General features: G+C 30.3%; 1 protein-coding gene across 1 annotated transcript in view; it reads right to left on the bottom strand.

Moving 5' to 3' along the window:
- The window catches only part of LOC107447604 (B-cell receptor CD22-like), a 401,378-nt gene extending 386,201 nt beyond the window's left edge, over window positions 1-15,177 (bottom strand). Inside the window, exon 1 of the mRNA XM_071177281.1 lies at window positions 14,358-15,177. Coding sequence (XP_071033382.1) covers window positions 14,358-14,517 — 160 coding nt within the window. The 5' untranslated portion in view covers window positions 14,518-15,177. The remainder of the gene's footprint in view (window positions 1-14,357) is intronic.
- Between the last annotated feature and the right edge of the window lie 254 nt (window positions 15,178-15,431).

Here is a 15,431-nt window from a genome sequence, read left to right as displayed (position 1 = left end):
AAAATTGTCCAAAAATTATGACAAAAAAATTTAATTTTTATAATGAAATAAATTATAATATATAGTAACGATTATTTCAAAAAAATTGCATCTCATTTATAGACTAAGTTCAGACTTCCATTTTATAAATGATACACTTTTAGAATTAAAACTCACACTTTTAACAATTAAGTAATCCTTGAGATTTATTTCATCAATTTGAGAATTATTTCGTCATGAAACAATGTAATTTATAAAAATAAATAAACAAAAAGGCGATCTCAAACGTATGGCGAAATGTTTTCTCAGCTAGAAGCTTCATCGTAGGGCACTGGAAGAGGTTTGACAAACTAGAATAAAATTTAGGTGATCAAAAATAAAGTGACGAAACAAGCCGCCTGCTTCTATAGTGGTCAAGGAGTCACCAAAAAGATCTCAGGGTCGAATTCCGCTTCAGGCATGGGTGCAATTTATCTCTTTGTTCTTACATATCCTTCTGGTGCTCTTTGGTAGACATTGATCTACCTATAGTGCCCACGATAAAGCAATTATTAGAAAAATTAGATACATTAGGCTGTCTATTATTTTATTTATTTATTTTATTTATTTATTGGAAGGAAATAGAATGACGAATACTTTCTTTAATTTTAAAGAAAATCGCTTCCTTGAGGAAATAATAATAGTTATTTCGTCACTTTGGCGTAAGTTTTGCTCGGAGCATGCTCTAAGAAGGGGTTTCGTCAAAAACAAAGAAATTTTCGTAAAAAATTGAGTATCTATTAGATACACTGCAAAAATATAATGATAAAAAAATGACTTTGAAAATCCAGTTTGTCTAAAACATGGTAATTCACTTCAGTCAATAATACATGGTTTAAAAAATGCTCACAATTAAAATTCAATTTTCAAATAATTAAATGAAAAACAAAGATATAAACAAGGAAATACATAATATATACAGTTTTCTATTTGAAAGGAATATAATTATGATTACTATTCAATATAATAAAACATTTTCTGATGCATTTATTATTCTAAGAAAACATAACATAAAGTAAGGTATAATAGCGATTACTTCTTACACAAGCGATGTTATTAATATACTAAACTCTCTAAGTTTCATTTTATAAATTGTACAAATTTAATATATTAGAAAATAACTTATAGATTTAGTTTTCCCTGACGCACACCAATTCACTTAACGCAATATCACTCGGTTAAAAAGATCGTAATTCATAAATTTTAATAAATCAAGTCACTATGTAAGAAACTAAGAAGTTATTTTTTTACAGCACAATGATGAATGACCTAAGCATTTTTAAACTTTATAATAATATTTATTTTTAGATTATGAAAATGTGTGTCTAGACCATGGAAAACAAACTGTAAAAAAAAAAGATGATTTAAGGGAACTTCATTTTTCTAACGGAGTTAAAATTTATCATTTTTAACAAGAGCGAGATTATATAACTAAAAGTGAGAAAAGAATGAAGCTTGAAATATTTTTCTGAAATATTTGAGATAATTCAATTAATTTTTTGAGTTGGAAGGTTATAGGCTTTTGCAAATATATTCTAGGAGAAGAATTGTTTAATAAAAATAATTCAATCAGTAAAAACGTTTGCCGTCGAATTTTAAACTGGAAAGATTTGCCTGGGAGTTGTTGTGGCTTAGGGGATACAGCAGTTGCCTTCCAATGAGGTGACCCAAGATCAAATCCCAGTGATGTATAAAAATTTTGACTTCTGTTCTCGACTCGCTCCGACCACAGTGCTGATGTAAAATAATCTCAGTTACAGATTATGGGTTAGAATTCTCTTGCCACAGCACTAACTATAGGAGCTCTTCCTCTGTGAACTTATATTGAAAAGCTTCGTAAGCGAGTTATCGATTAAAAAAACATCGAGTTTAGAAATAGAACCAATGTAGCTTATTCTTTTCCATTGTAAAGTTTCCAAAAAATTTACTATAATTGGGTAACGTGTAATGTTTCTCCTGTGCTGTTCTATCCGATCACATATCGTATAGTTCTGTGATTATACTCTAACATTTACATTAAAACACGTTTTGAACATGTAAAGGTGGCATTTTAATGACGTTTTCTAAAGCATTTTTCTAATAATCAAAAATCAAGTGTCAATCAACAAAAAAAGGACAAATTCTCGCTTATAAAATAGAACAAGTCGGGTTAAAATACCTTTTATACAATCTGAAGACGAGGAACTTTATTTTGGTGCGAGACGTTTTGCACATGAACAATATCTAGCTCATTTATCATTTTAACAAACGTTTTATGGTTTTTTGTCATCACACGTCAATTTTTATGAATCACAATATCCAACTGAGTGAGAAATATAACTCACAAGAACCAAATTTGTTTTTATTCCGGGGGCAAATTTTTTCGATTTGAAAATATCTGGTACAGAAATGTATTCCAGGAGTAAAAATCGGTTACAAACAAAACTAGGTCAGGAAATTATCTTTCTCGTGTAAATAAAATTCCATTTATGTAAAATCTCGGTAAAAAGTAATTATTCGTTGTTAAATCATAAAAATGGGGAAAGCAAAGAACTGATAGAATTTCTTATAAAATTGGCAATAATTTTACAGTTTTTACGTAAAACTTCTCCACTGCACCACTTTGCTACGGACTATGTTCGATCAAATGCAAAAAAGTCTTTTTGAGACAGTAACTCGCTTTTTCTCACTTTTATGCACTTTCCGCTTCCACTTTTTTTTTACTCTTAGTTATCTAGTCAAAAAGAATAGAACGGACGTATTTTCGTTTTTTACCAGCATGAAAGTTTTTTCCCTCTTTAAAGGAAAAGAAGATTTAAAGCAGATATCGTATGGTTGGTTAAGGCTTCCCATAGCAGAACTTGGGCAAAAGTTCGATCCCCGTGCTTGGTCTCGGAACGGACTGCCATTTTTTGGAATGTGCGTCAGTGTCTGGATAGCCACTCTCATATAATGTACTAGAATTGTGGGATCTCAGAGGATGGGGGCATTGCCTCTTAATGGGGTGTCCTAGATTCGAATCCCAATGATGGCTGATCAATACGAATTTTCCATCGACTCACACCGTCCACAATGCCGACGGAAATATAATACCATCAGTGGCAAACGGATAGTGGGTTAGAATCATCTTGCCCTCTGGATATGTGTGGGAGGGTCTGGTGGTTTTTCTTTCCATTACGGCAGATTTCGACTAGTTTATTCAAAAAGTCTTCCATAAAGGCTGGTTTACTCTCAACGCGTGATCAGGAAGTTGTGTTGTCTTCTGCGTAAGTGTTTAAAATTACAATGCTACGGGGTTAAACATTAAATGCCTTGCACTCAAATAAGGGAAGGTTGTTCAATTCTGGTTCTGAAATAAAGTATTTGTAGGAAAATAGTTCTAAATTATACAATGATTTTGTAATTAACTTAGCTATTAATAGAATACGTTGGAAAATTAAATCATTTAATAAATCAATTGCGAAATGTATGTAATTTAAGAGAAGTAAGTTAATCACTTTCTGCATTTTGTTTAAGGAATCTAGTTGTTTTTATCTAATAAAGTTTCAAAATCAATGACATATTTCGTCATCAGATACCACTGCTATTTGAATGAAACTGTAAAAAATTTCTCTAAGATTATTTGCAAAGTGTTATGCAGTCAGTTGACCAAAATAAGAGACACTCGGGGCAAATATTTCAACTGGAATATTTTGTCAGGCAGCAAAAAAGAAAAAAATATATAATTTTACGATTTCCCCGTAAACATCACCTTCAGTTGACAAATTTGTTTATAAATATTGAAAATTAGAAGATTGAATTTTTTCGTTTTCTTATCAAAATTTAGCTTGTTATGTTATTTCCATCCTTGCGTAATTTCTTTCTTTCTTTTTTTTCAATCAAATTTCTAATCAAATTACGGTACAAAGCATCGGCACAGAAAGTGCCGGTACTTTTTACCGTAAAATCAATTTTTATAGGAACATGTTACAGAAAAAATATCTGATACGCCGTAAATTTTACAGTAATAATTTCCGAAAACTCACTTAGTTCCTCTAATTAAATAAATATTACTGTAAAAATAACACTATAATATTTAACATTAAGAATGAATTTTACGGATGATACATTCTAATTGCCGTTTGTTTGATCCGAAATTTTTAGCAGCGCTCGTAATTGAAAATATATATTAAAATATATTACATATAATTACATAAAAGTTAAATGTCAAATCAGTATACCTAAAGTAGTTTACAGCAGGCCAATGAGAAAGCATGATATTTTTGACCAATGAGAAAGCATGATAATTTGTTTATTAGTTTTCGAAACAAGCAATTTCTTATGAGGGATTGTTATTTTCTCTACACTCAAATTTCAACCAGGGTGTTGGGGTCGAATGCATGGCCAGGGTGTTCCGCTTTGCCTGGTGTTTTCCTATCTTTCTATCTGGCTGGGGTAAACTTGTCAGTAGCTAAGTTATCTCCAAATTTATAAGGATATAGATGTAATAAAATGAAATTACGAAATTTTTAAGGATGCGTGTGTAATAATTTAAATAAAAATTGTAAGGACGTTGATGTAATAAAATTTATAAAGTTAAGAGAATGAGATTTACAGGGCACATTTGTCTCTCGCTTGGATAAATTGGACGCTCAAAACATGCAATATTCAACCAGAAACTGGCAGCACAGATAGAGGAAGTTTAAAAATTCAATGGCTGTACACCATAACTACCAATTTTAAAATGATCATGGTGTTGTCACATCAAGAAGAACGACATGGAGATATGTTCTAGAGGAGGTAAAGGTCCACCCTGTACTGTTATGCCAACGAGAAAGTGCAATTGAGAATTTCCTATTTGATTACTATAAATTCTTTGGTATATAGCCTTATTACAGTTATATAACGATTTTTTTTCGGAAAAGTATTCTCTAAAAAATTGAACCAAAATATTTTTCTTATAAAATACATGATGAATAACAAAAAAAAATATTTCGTTTTTAAATCATAAACTTGCATTAACTCGAAATAACAATTTCTGTTAATATGAGAAACATAACGCTCTTTCAGAAAATGAATCATATGCTAATATTTTATAATATTAAAATAGGATTTAATATTTTTCTAAGAGTAATAGATAGTGCTTCTTGATGTTTGCTTCATTTTTCATAATAAAGTTTCGCTACTTACGTGCTTACAGAGGAGTTAGTTTCGTGAAAGAAACGCTTTTAATTAAAAGTTAAGAAAAAATTTCTCAAGTGCAACCAACATCTTTCTCTTTTCAAGAATATCCCTTACAATAATAAATTACTCATATTCATCGTATTCTATCTTCCGATTCCGGGTAATTTTTGTAACAAGATTAAATTAATAGGTTTCGTGTCTTGAAAATATGTGAGCAATAAAATTACGTACTTATATAATACTTCTATGCTGCGTGCAAAAGGTGAGTGGCTCGGTGCATATGGTAAAATTCACGCAATTTTTTTTTTTTTTCGTTTTCACCTTCAAAGTTTTATCTTGTGAGTAAAAAATTTACTATGATAAAATATTTTGTTCAAATAATTCGCATATAAAAGAGTAATTTTGTTTAAAGTATAGCTCGAACTGAATTCAAATCTGAAACTAGCTAGAAAAATTTTCAAATTTGTTATTTTGATTTTGAAGTATTTTTTGGTATTTCTGACAGTTATATATTAAACAATTGTCTTCAGTAAAGAAAGAAAAGTCCATGTGTGCGCTTTTGTACTTCTGTTTTTATAACTATGAAACCCTTATATTAAAGATCTTGAAATTCTGACAGCAGGTGCGAGACAAAGTTTTACTCTAATACCCTAAAAATCCCATTAAAATTTTAATTAATCCATGAGGGAGGGAAATAAGAAAAACAAATTTTATCGTAGAATAAGCATTACAGAACTTCGCAATTTTAACTGCAGATGCTTTTCAATTATTTAGATTATGAACTCAGTTGGACGGGGCAACCCAGTTGTTAGGGCATCTGATTCGGATTGATACAGAGAGTTCGTGGTGCGATTATCAAAACCACCGAGACCCACCGAGTACACGCTATATAGGGGAGAGTTGGATAAAACGGGATACCATTATTGTTTTTATTTACTACGGAATATCTGTTAAGGAAAACCATACATTATTTTTTTTGTAGCTACAACATTTATTGAAGCACACAAAAAACATATTTTCAACTAATTTTAATGACAGCGAAATAGAAAAAAAAATTCATTTCCAAACTCTTACATATCCCGTTTTAGCATACCTGGGTTGGATAAAACGGGATAGGGTTTACAATGTTTAATTTTTTGCATATATATAAAGATAAAATAATAAATAATGCAAATATATAAATAATTGTTTATGTATAATAATTGTTTATGTATAAAAAAGTCTTCATCAGAGAAATATATTACAATTAGCTTTAAAGAAAGATGTGAAATCCTAGAGTCGAAAATAAAATGCTTAATAATGAACGTTAATAAACAAATTTTGCATTACTATATAAAGAGACTAAATTATTCAAAAAATATCTATAGTTAATATAAATAAGTTGTTTAAAAAGCCTAGGCCTACATTAATATATGGATATTTTAAAATGTAATAATCCAATAAATAAATAGGTGGATAAAACGGGACATGAAAAACTCTATCCCGTTTTATCCAACTCACAAGTGTCCCGTTTTGTCCGACTCCGTCACTTTTTGAAACAAACATGGTTGCTGCGTAAATGTGAAAAGAAAATTAGATAGACTGCACATAAAAATATTGGTAAATAAATGGTTAATTAAATTTTATACTCACCGGAATTTTATTGCCTTATATGTAGGCAGTACAATGCAAAAAACAACGCACGTAAATGTAGAAAATGGCAAGAAAATAGAGTAAAAAATTTCTGAGACCTACAACTTTCTATGAAATAGTGATCTCGAGGCGGGACGCACCGAGAATGATATAATCACGGTCGAATAACACGTTTCTGTCGTTGTCCACTAGATAGCTGCAATAGTCTGGTCCCTAGGCGACGTATCCCGTTTTGTCCGACTATCCCGTTTTATCCAACTCTCCCCTACATGCTCGTAAAATATGCGTAATCGAAAGTTCCATGGTCAGTCACTGAGTAGTGCTATATGTACAAAGATCAGGAGATTACCTCTTCAGATCTATGTATGATTGGTGCTGCCCTCTATCCGGAGGGTTCTGAACTAAATCGCACTTGCGGTGCTCTCTTGTAAAGCGAAAAGCGTTATTTCCTGTCTTAAATCTCAATAGCTGGCAAACTTGGCTTGTCCTAATGTCAGTAAAAACAGCAACATAAACAACATATTTGTTAAATTACAGTTCCCTTTAAACAAAAACGAGTTTTTTTGTACATATTTAGTCATTAGTTGCTTAATGTGCCAGGTAAACACAAGCACGTTCATAAATAGCATTTGAAGATGACGTGCCACGAATTTGTATTTCCGAAGCTGTCTAAGAACCGTAAGCCTTTGTCTGTAGTTATTATTTCTAATTGCATTTTTTTAAAAAAACTAGAAACATCATAAAGTAAAGTCAACAAAAACAGAATTAAAAATAATAATAAGCTCGGTACTAATACGTCAATTTATCGATAAAAGTTTTTAAAAATCTTGACTATTAGTCTTTTCATGTTTTGGCCGCGATCAATAATCAATTGTACCATTTTCAGTGACGAATACTCAGTGTAGTTTATCGTTCATTTAGTTTGTTCTAAGAACATTATTCTTCAAATAAACAATTTTTAAGTTTAATATTGTAAAGTAACCAGAAAGGACAACAAATATTAAAGAAGAACTAATTTTTGAAAACAATTTTTTCATTACATGCCTAATAATTTTGTTGCTTGTTTGTGTTGTAATTATAAGTGATGATTCAATAATCAATTATGATTTTATTTTATCCCGTACGCATATTATCCTATATGGGTATTACGCTATAAGTATGCAAAAACAAAAAATAATTTTTTTGTATCATTCTAAAATATAGGAACATATCCTTACTAAACTAACACAACAGGAAAAAAGTGCTTCTCAAAATTTAGCAAAAATTTATCAAGTAGCTCAGAAATAAATTATAAACGAAATTAGAAACATCATGTATTCAAAATTAAAACAGCATATATTCATTTTTGAAGCAAATAATAATTTTCTGCAGTCTCAAAAGTGATCTGGTGCGCGAAATGTGTGAAAGAGTTCTTCGTATGCCGTAGGTTTGAACAGAAGAACTCCGGGTTTCATAATTTGGTTCTCACAATAGCATAGTTTTTCAATCCAGTCATAGGACAGATAGGAAGCTTTATATATTCTGTTTACTAAAAGGTTTTTAAAAGATAACGAAATTAGCAAAAATGAAATTATAATTACCGATCGTCTGACTAAGCTTTGACCATATTTTCCCATCTGCTACCCTCTACTATTGAACTTAACTTGAAAACTAGCAAGCAACTGTCACCATATAAAGTTTTTTCAATCTCCATGCACTGTGGTGTTCAGCCACGGTGATTATGGCATCCTACTACGAACCCGGAGGTCCTTGGTTCGAATCCTGACGGCAGCCAATGCGCATCCTTCTCACACATTTCACTTATATTTTGCTCGAACATGAGTATATGCTGTTTCAATTTTGAATGTACGGGATTTTAATATTTGTCTATTATTTGTTTTGGTGTTATTTCCTATTTTTGCTCAATTTTGAGAAATCCTTTCATTTATTGCGCACTTAATGTAATTGGTATTTCATAACTTGTATAAAACTCAATGTTTTTATTTTTTTTTCAAGTTTTCTGAAAATCGGAACTACTTTTAGTTTTATTATGACCTCAATTTTCAATAAAATTAATCCTGTTTGTATTTGCAAGTATTTAAACCTTTATTTTGAAATAAAGTTCGTAAATCAAGAAAAAAATCTAATCAAAAATAGATCAACTTGTATTCTGAATGGTTTTGAAGATAAGAAAACTCAATGAAAACTACCAGTTAACTTTAGGAACGGCAAAAAAAATCTGGCTGAGTGCCCGTCAAATTTCAATAAATTCTGTTAATGTTCTTCAGAAATAGTTCTGAAACTTTCGTGGGAGCCTGATATAAATTCCATACAGTAGGTTTTTACATTTTCTATTATGCTAAAAGTTATGTTCATAACTTTTCCAAAGTTTACTATTATCATACATTTTAGGGTATTTCAGCTAAAATTCACTTTAGAAAAATAGTTTTCTAAAATGAATTATATTTCTGCGATAAAGCATGGATAAAAAATAAATATAAAAAATAGTTAAAGCAATATACTAAATTTCCTATAACATAATAGTACAAAAAGCGATTGACCAAACTAAAAGTACAGTATGATTTATTTTTATTTTTAAATTGGTTTAAATCTATGTCTGGAAAATGAATATCTTTAGTATTCTTCCAGATTAAAATTACAAAATAAAATTTATCATAACGATACGCAACATCAAAAAAGTATTTCTGCTGCATACAATACAAATACGAGTATATTATTTTCTAAATTATTAAAATACGGATATTAGTGGTCATTCGATAAAAATATAGCCTTGCTAAAAATCTCTTCTAATGATCCTTGCCAAATGTACACTAGCAAAATTATACAGGTGCAAAATTGAATGTTCACAACATGTCAAAACATCAAAACTGTATACGGTAATAAAATTTAATCCGAACAGGTTTTGTTTGCTTATGTACGATGTACTGGGGTTGCACTAATCAGTTATCTGTGATACTCTGGCATTCTTACAGATGATCAAAATATATTGCTATCACCAGCACGAGCTACACATAAGCAATTTAGATCCGAGGACATATCGTAATAATCATCTTGCCTCCCCCTCACTCTTCCCAATCGAGGGTGGACTTTTCTGGTTCTAAAATCATAACAATATTCTATTATTTTATTTTATAACCAGCACCATACAGTCGACTCATTTCTGGGTTTACGACTATTACTGCTCGTCTCCGTAAACTTCTAATTTTAAATTCAACCCATAAGACAAGGGAACTCTTAGATCAAGCATTGGGCACACTAGCTTTCATGAATGTATTTTTCATGAAACTCTCCCGCATTTGCATTACATGGAGAAGAAAAATCATGGAAACCCTTCCAGGGTTACCCAGACGGAAATACGATTTTAATCCATGATGGGTCTGCCACTGAAAACATTATTTACGTCAGCGCTGGCCGGGCGAGCCAGTTGCGACTAGCCATCACTGGGATTCGAACTCCTCACTGGGAGACAAGTGCTCTATCCCCTAAAAAACCACTGCTAGATGCTCCGGTGATGCAGTCTGTTAAGGCGTCACTCTGATTGCTCGTTGGAAGCTGCGGGTTGTGAGTTCGATCTTGGCAGCAGACGAAACAGCTGCCGAATATATACAGCAAAGTGCATGTTAAATGTGCCATAGCTTAATGTCTTCTCGTTGATTGTGGTGTAGAAGTTTTGAGAAAGGGGTTCCAGTTCAGGTGCCGTCCACGTTGTCTGATCGTGGTCAAAACAGCGTAACATTCCGCCATGACCGTTAAACAATAGAACCCTGAAAATGGGACTAGGTACTTGGCCATGGTTGGGAGATGTGCCTGCTCTGGAGCATTACAATTGAGTGGATACCTAAACGCGGACAAACACTAGGAGAAAGTGCAGTCCATACACCCAGAGCGGTAGTCGAATTTTTTTCAAATCCCTGTTAGATAAAGCCGTAGCCAACCACTCGGTATAGGTATTTTCTTTTCCTTAAAAGCTGGAAAAACGTCAATGTTCGCAAAAACAGAGAATACGTTCTCTCTATTTCTTTTGACAAGATGTGTAAGAACTAAGTTTTTTTAGTATCTAACTAGAGAGTATACACGTTGAATGTGTCGTTTCGTAACTAATGCATTTAGTTTTAAATCGAAGGAATGTCACGTCATATGTTTTTTTTTACAGTTACTGTGCGCCTTGTTACAATAAGAAGCATAAATAAGTTTCATTAAAATACGATTAAGTTAAAAAAAATTATCAATTAAAAAGACGATTATACACAACTATACACTAAAAACTACAAATCGAATTATTATCGATAAAAAGTGCTAATAAAAAATTTTTAATAAATCGTTAATAATATTAATTTAGGAAAACCTACACTGCAAAAAAGTTCCAGATCAAATGACGATGAAAGTAATGGTGAAAAAACGTTCAGAGTACTGATACTTTTACCAGGACATGTTAAGAAATAAAAAATCTGACAAATCATTATTTTTACAGTAATAACTTCCCTGAAATCCCAGAATTACTCTAAATAAATATTGCTGAAAAATTTACAATTTAATATTTTCCGGTAAAATTGGAATTTACGGTAAAGTAGGTTTTACGGATGGTGTACCCAAAATTCCGGGACTTTATACCGTAATTTACTCGGAAATTGTTTATAATGTAATATCTTGAAAACGTGCAAGTATGCTGAAACCAATCAATTTTACGCTTATTGTCGATTCGAGGTTTAATGTGCAATATAGTGTCATACTTTCTTTTTTGAAATTATTAGAGCATCAAATTCATTGCAAATTTCTTGTCGCCTTTTTCCTTAAAGTGGTTCTTAATTTATATTTATTTTTATCAATAGAAGCGAGAACGTTCATAAAAAATATATAAAACTGATACATATGAATACAGAATGAAACTGATACTGAATAACTGATACTGAAATGAAATACGAAAAATAAACCGTCTATAAAGAACAATTATCTGAAATCAAATTTCGGTGTTTATAATGAGACTAAGAAATAATAGTCTAATGGATACTTACACTACTTCTATCAACGAAAGTATGTTGCTTAAAAAACGTTCATGCCTAAATAACTTCTCCGTCATTTGTATTATCTAATGAATTAGCAGATGTTAATTATAATAATATAATATAAAGCTATGTCAATTAAGCTAAAATATATATAAACTCTTTTTTTATTACCTTCATACTTAAGGCTAACCATCGTTGTAGAAAATTATTGTAGCGATATCCAATGTTAACTACTTATTTTAATACGATTTTCCTAATTATTAATTTTAAAGTCAATACTTAAAAACGAACTTAAACTGTTGGTGAAAAAATTAAAAGACCATAACGAAAAGCAACGTGTATTCTTTATAAGGAAAAGAGTTACTTATTAATAATTTAAACTGCGATTTTCATTTAATTACATAGAATTGAATTAGGTAGTATAATTTTCAGTAATATTTAATTAAAAAAGAATTCTTATATAAAAATAACACATATATTTTGACTGGAAAATTGAAAATTATTTGCGGTATTATTTCTACAAATAATTTATAAAATTAACGGAAACTAAATTCATGCAATGTGTCCTTATATTTACATTATCGTATTATTCACAGCAAACAAATTATTTACAATAAGGACAAGAGAATAGTAATATTTATTATTTTTCTGATATTTTGTATAGAATTGTAATATTTTTTAGAAAGGATACGCGATCAATAGTTTAGCAAAAAACATCTTCGTACTTCCGTCATACTCAATGTACTATACTTTCTCGTGATTAAAAACAATTAATTACTCTTTATAAAAATTTTACATTCGTTTCTTGATTCTATAATCAAAAACTTCTATGTTTATGAATGTTTAGTCATTAAAAACACGTGCTTATTTTACGAAAAGAAATTATACATTTCATAATAAAAGCAAGGTATTTGTTATTAAAGTACAATCGAAGCAAAATGAAATTAAATATAAAATCTGATTTTTCTAATGATCATTATAGATTAAAATTTCTTGATCAATTGTTATTGCCGTTTTCGGAGAAATATTGTATCTAATTGGAAATGAATAACATTGAAAAATTTGTTCTCACAAAATGATTAAAATACATATCGCGAAAACAAAGAATTCGTAATAAATGACAAATAAAAGATGTAACGCACTTCTAATTTATAAGAAGCATCCGTTGCTTTAAATAACTATAATTTAAGTTACAAAATTTATGTCAATTGCAGTGTTAATAGAAAGTAGATATTAATAATAATAATTTTTTATAGCTTTTATACTTTAAAAAGTGCATGGAAAATGCAATTACAAAAACAGCATTACACATTAGCAGTAAACAATGTCCGCGACGAAGAATTTTTAATTTAAATTTTACCTTAAAAATAAACAAATTTCCTTACAAAGCAGAAATGTTAAAGTACATTTGCGGAAATTTCTTGCCGATGAAAATTTTTTTCTTCATATTTCTCGCTTCTAATGTTCTTATCCACATGCAAGTTACAAATAATGATTTGTCACTTAAAATGTAGTCTATCAACAAAACAAAACATGATGTTACGAAGTGTTTTTATATTTATTTAAATATTTTTAAAAATGTATAGAGCCAAATTGAAATTTATAGTCTGGATTTACAGTTAATAGCATAAGTTAAATCTTAAGCCATACTCAAAACCAAATCAAATATATTAATTTAAAAATAAATTTTCTTAGCGTCTTCAGATATAATAGTTGGCATAATGTTATACTTTGATTTACTCAAGACAAATTTAGTTCTACCTATGGTGATTATTTAAATTTGTTAATTATTTAATATGAAAGTTATAAATATATCAATATGTTTAAAATTAACCAAAAAATTAACCTATAGAAATATTGCCTAAATATTTAAATGAAAGATTAATCTAAACTTTAATCTATTTCATAAATTGAAATGTATTAAATGTTTGAATGTCACTGAAAAAATAAACAATCAAATTATTAAAAAAATTATCAGAAAATAATGACATTTTTATTTTAATTACATTATTTATAACTGAACTTTTTTAAAGCATGAACTTAATTTTTTTCCAACTCAATGCGTTCAGTAACTCTTAAAGTTACGTTTCTTTTTTTTCACTTAAGCCGTAGTATAAATTCTATCACTGGAAATAAGAGTTTGACTATTGTTTTAGTTTTTTTTATATTTTGATAGAATGTTTCATGTTCAATTAATTTCCTTAAGCATTGCGAAAATTTGTGTCCGATTAAAAAAAATTACTGACAAACACATCAACCTTTTCAGCAACTTAACTAGTGTAATATACATTTTAAAATATTAATAGCCATCTGTTTTAGTTTCAGGAAAATCTGAATTTTTTTCACATAAATAAAATAAACTAATATTCGTTTTAATGAAATCCAACAGCTGTTTAATACAATTTTACCTAATTATAGATAACTTTTACTCACAAAACTACTCTCTTTATTCCCGCGATTTTCCAGAAAGTAGGAAAGTCACCAGAAGCCAGATATTTTAGATAATTTTCGCTTCCTTTTTTTTAACAAAATACTTAAAAAAGTGCTAAGAAATTCACTTACCTGATACAATTTCCGTCGAGTGCAATCCAGGTAAAAGGGCAATAAACATAAGTGCAGTTTTTACTACGAATTCCTTTCGCAGGTAGTGCCAAGAAATTCGATTTCCTAAAGTGATTAATCTTCCACAGGAACGATCAAATTGTCTAGGCCAACCCGTCATTCTTGCACTTTAAACGTCAGAAGCACAATCAAGAAGTTTCGTTCGGATTTCAATATATAAAGATTTCAATTTGTACTCTCTTAGTTAAAACCATTTAAAAGATTTTTTTCACTCAAAACTCTTCATTTTTTAGTGTAAAATATTAGCTTTTGTAACAAATTATTGCTGTCAGTAATGTTTCAACAGACTATATTTTTTATCTGATATATTAATTGCGGAGAAAGTGAAAAAAAATATTCGTTTTTACTGTCAGGTTTCGAATTTTTTTAATTCCTTTATAGTAAATGGCCAATACCTTGTAATAAATACCACAATATTGTAAAAAGTTCTTTCACGGTCTTATCTACAAAATAAACATTCTTATTTCTGTCAGTATCCCATTAGAACTTCTAATTTCACTTTGTTTTTCAAGCAATGAAGAAAAAGAAAAACAGAAATTTAGTCGCCAGAAAATTTCTCCGAGAGGAAGTGATTCACTCCACTGTCGCGGTCAAAAGAGCGGAAAGATGCTGGGAACACCAAGAGCGTCCCATGAAGATGCGGAAGAGCGACGTGTGGATGCTTTCCCTCATCCCGGAGGTATGAAGTGAGTTAGTATGCTAGGGTGTCCTCTAGTTGAGAAAAAGAGTTGGTTGTTTCCGATAGAGCACACCGGACCCTTCCCCAGGGCGCGTAGCGCCACCTAGTAGTCTTGTTTTCGTCTGGCAAAAGTGAATATTCGGGCTAAATTCCCCTTTGGAATGTTGTGGGTGGATTGCTGCTTTGAATTTGATCAACATTGCGAACGAAAATTTATCTTAGGATAAAAAGAAAACTTGATGTCAAACGAATTTTTTTTTAATTTCGTAATTATATTTCCTTATTTTTTTAAATGTGTTGAATGCTTGAAATGTATTATAATTTATTTCTCGCTT

The sequence above is a fragment of the Parasteatoda tepidariorum genome, chromosome 2, assembly GCF_043381705.1.
Source record: "Parasteatoda tepidariorum isolate YZ-2023 chromosome 2, CAS_Ptep_4.0, whole genome shotgun sequence".
Lineage (NCBI taxonomy): Eukaryota > Metazoa > Arthropoda > Arachnida > Araneae > Theridiidae > Parasteatoda > Parasteatoda tepidariorum.
The sequence above is the reverse complement of the archived record's forward strand: the minus strand, read 5'-3'. Positions and strand labels throughout refer to the sequence as shown.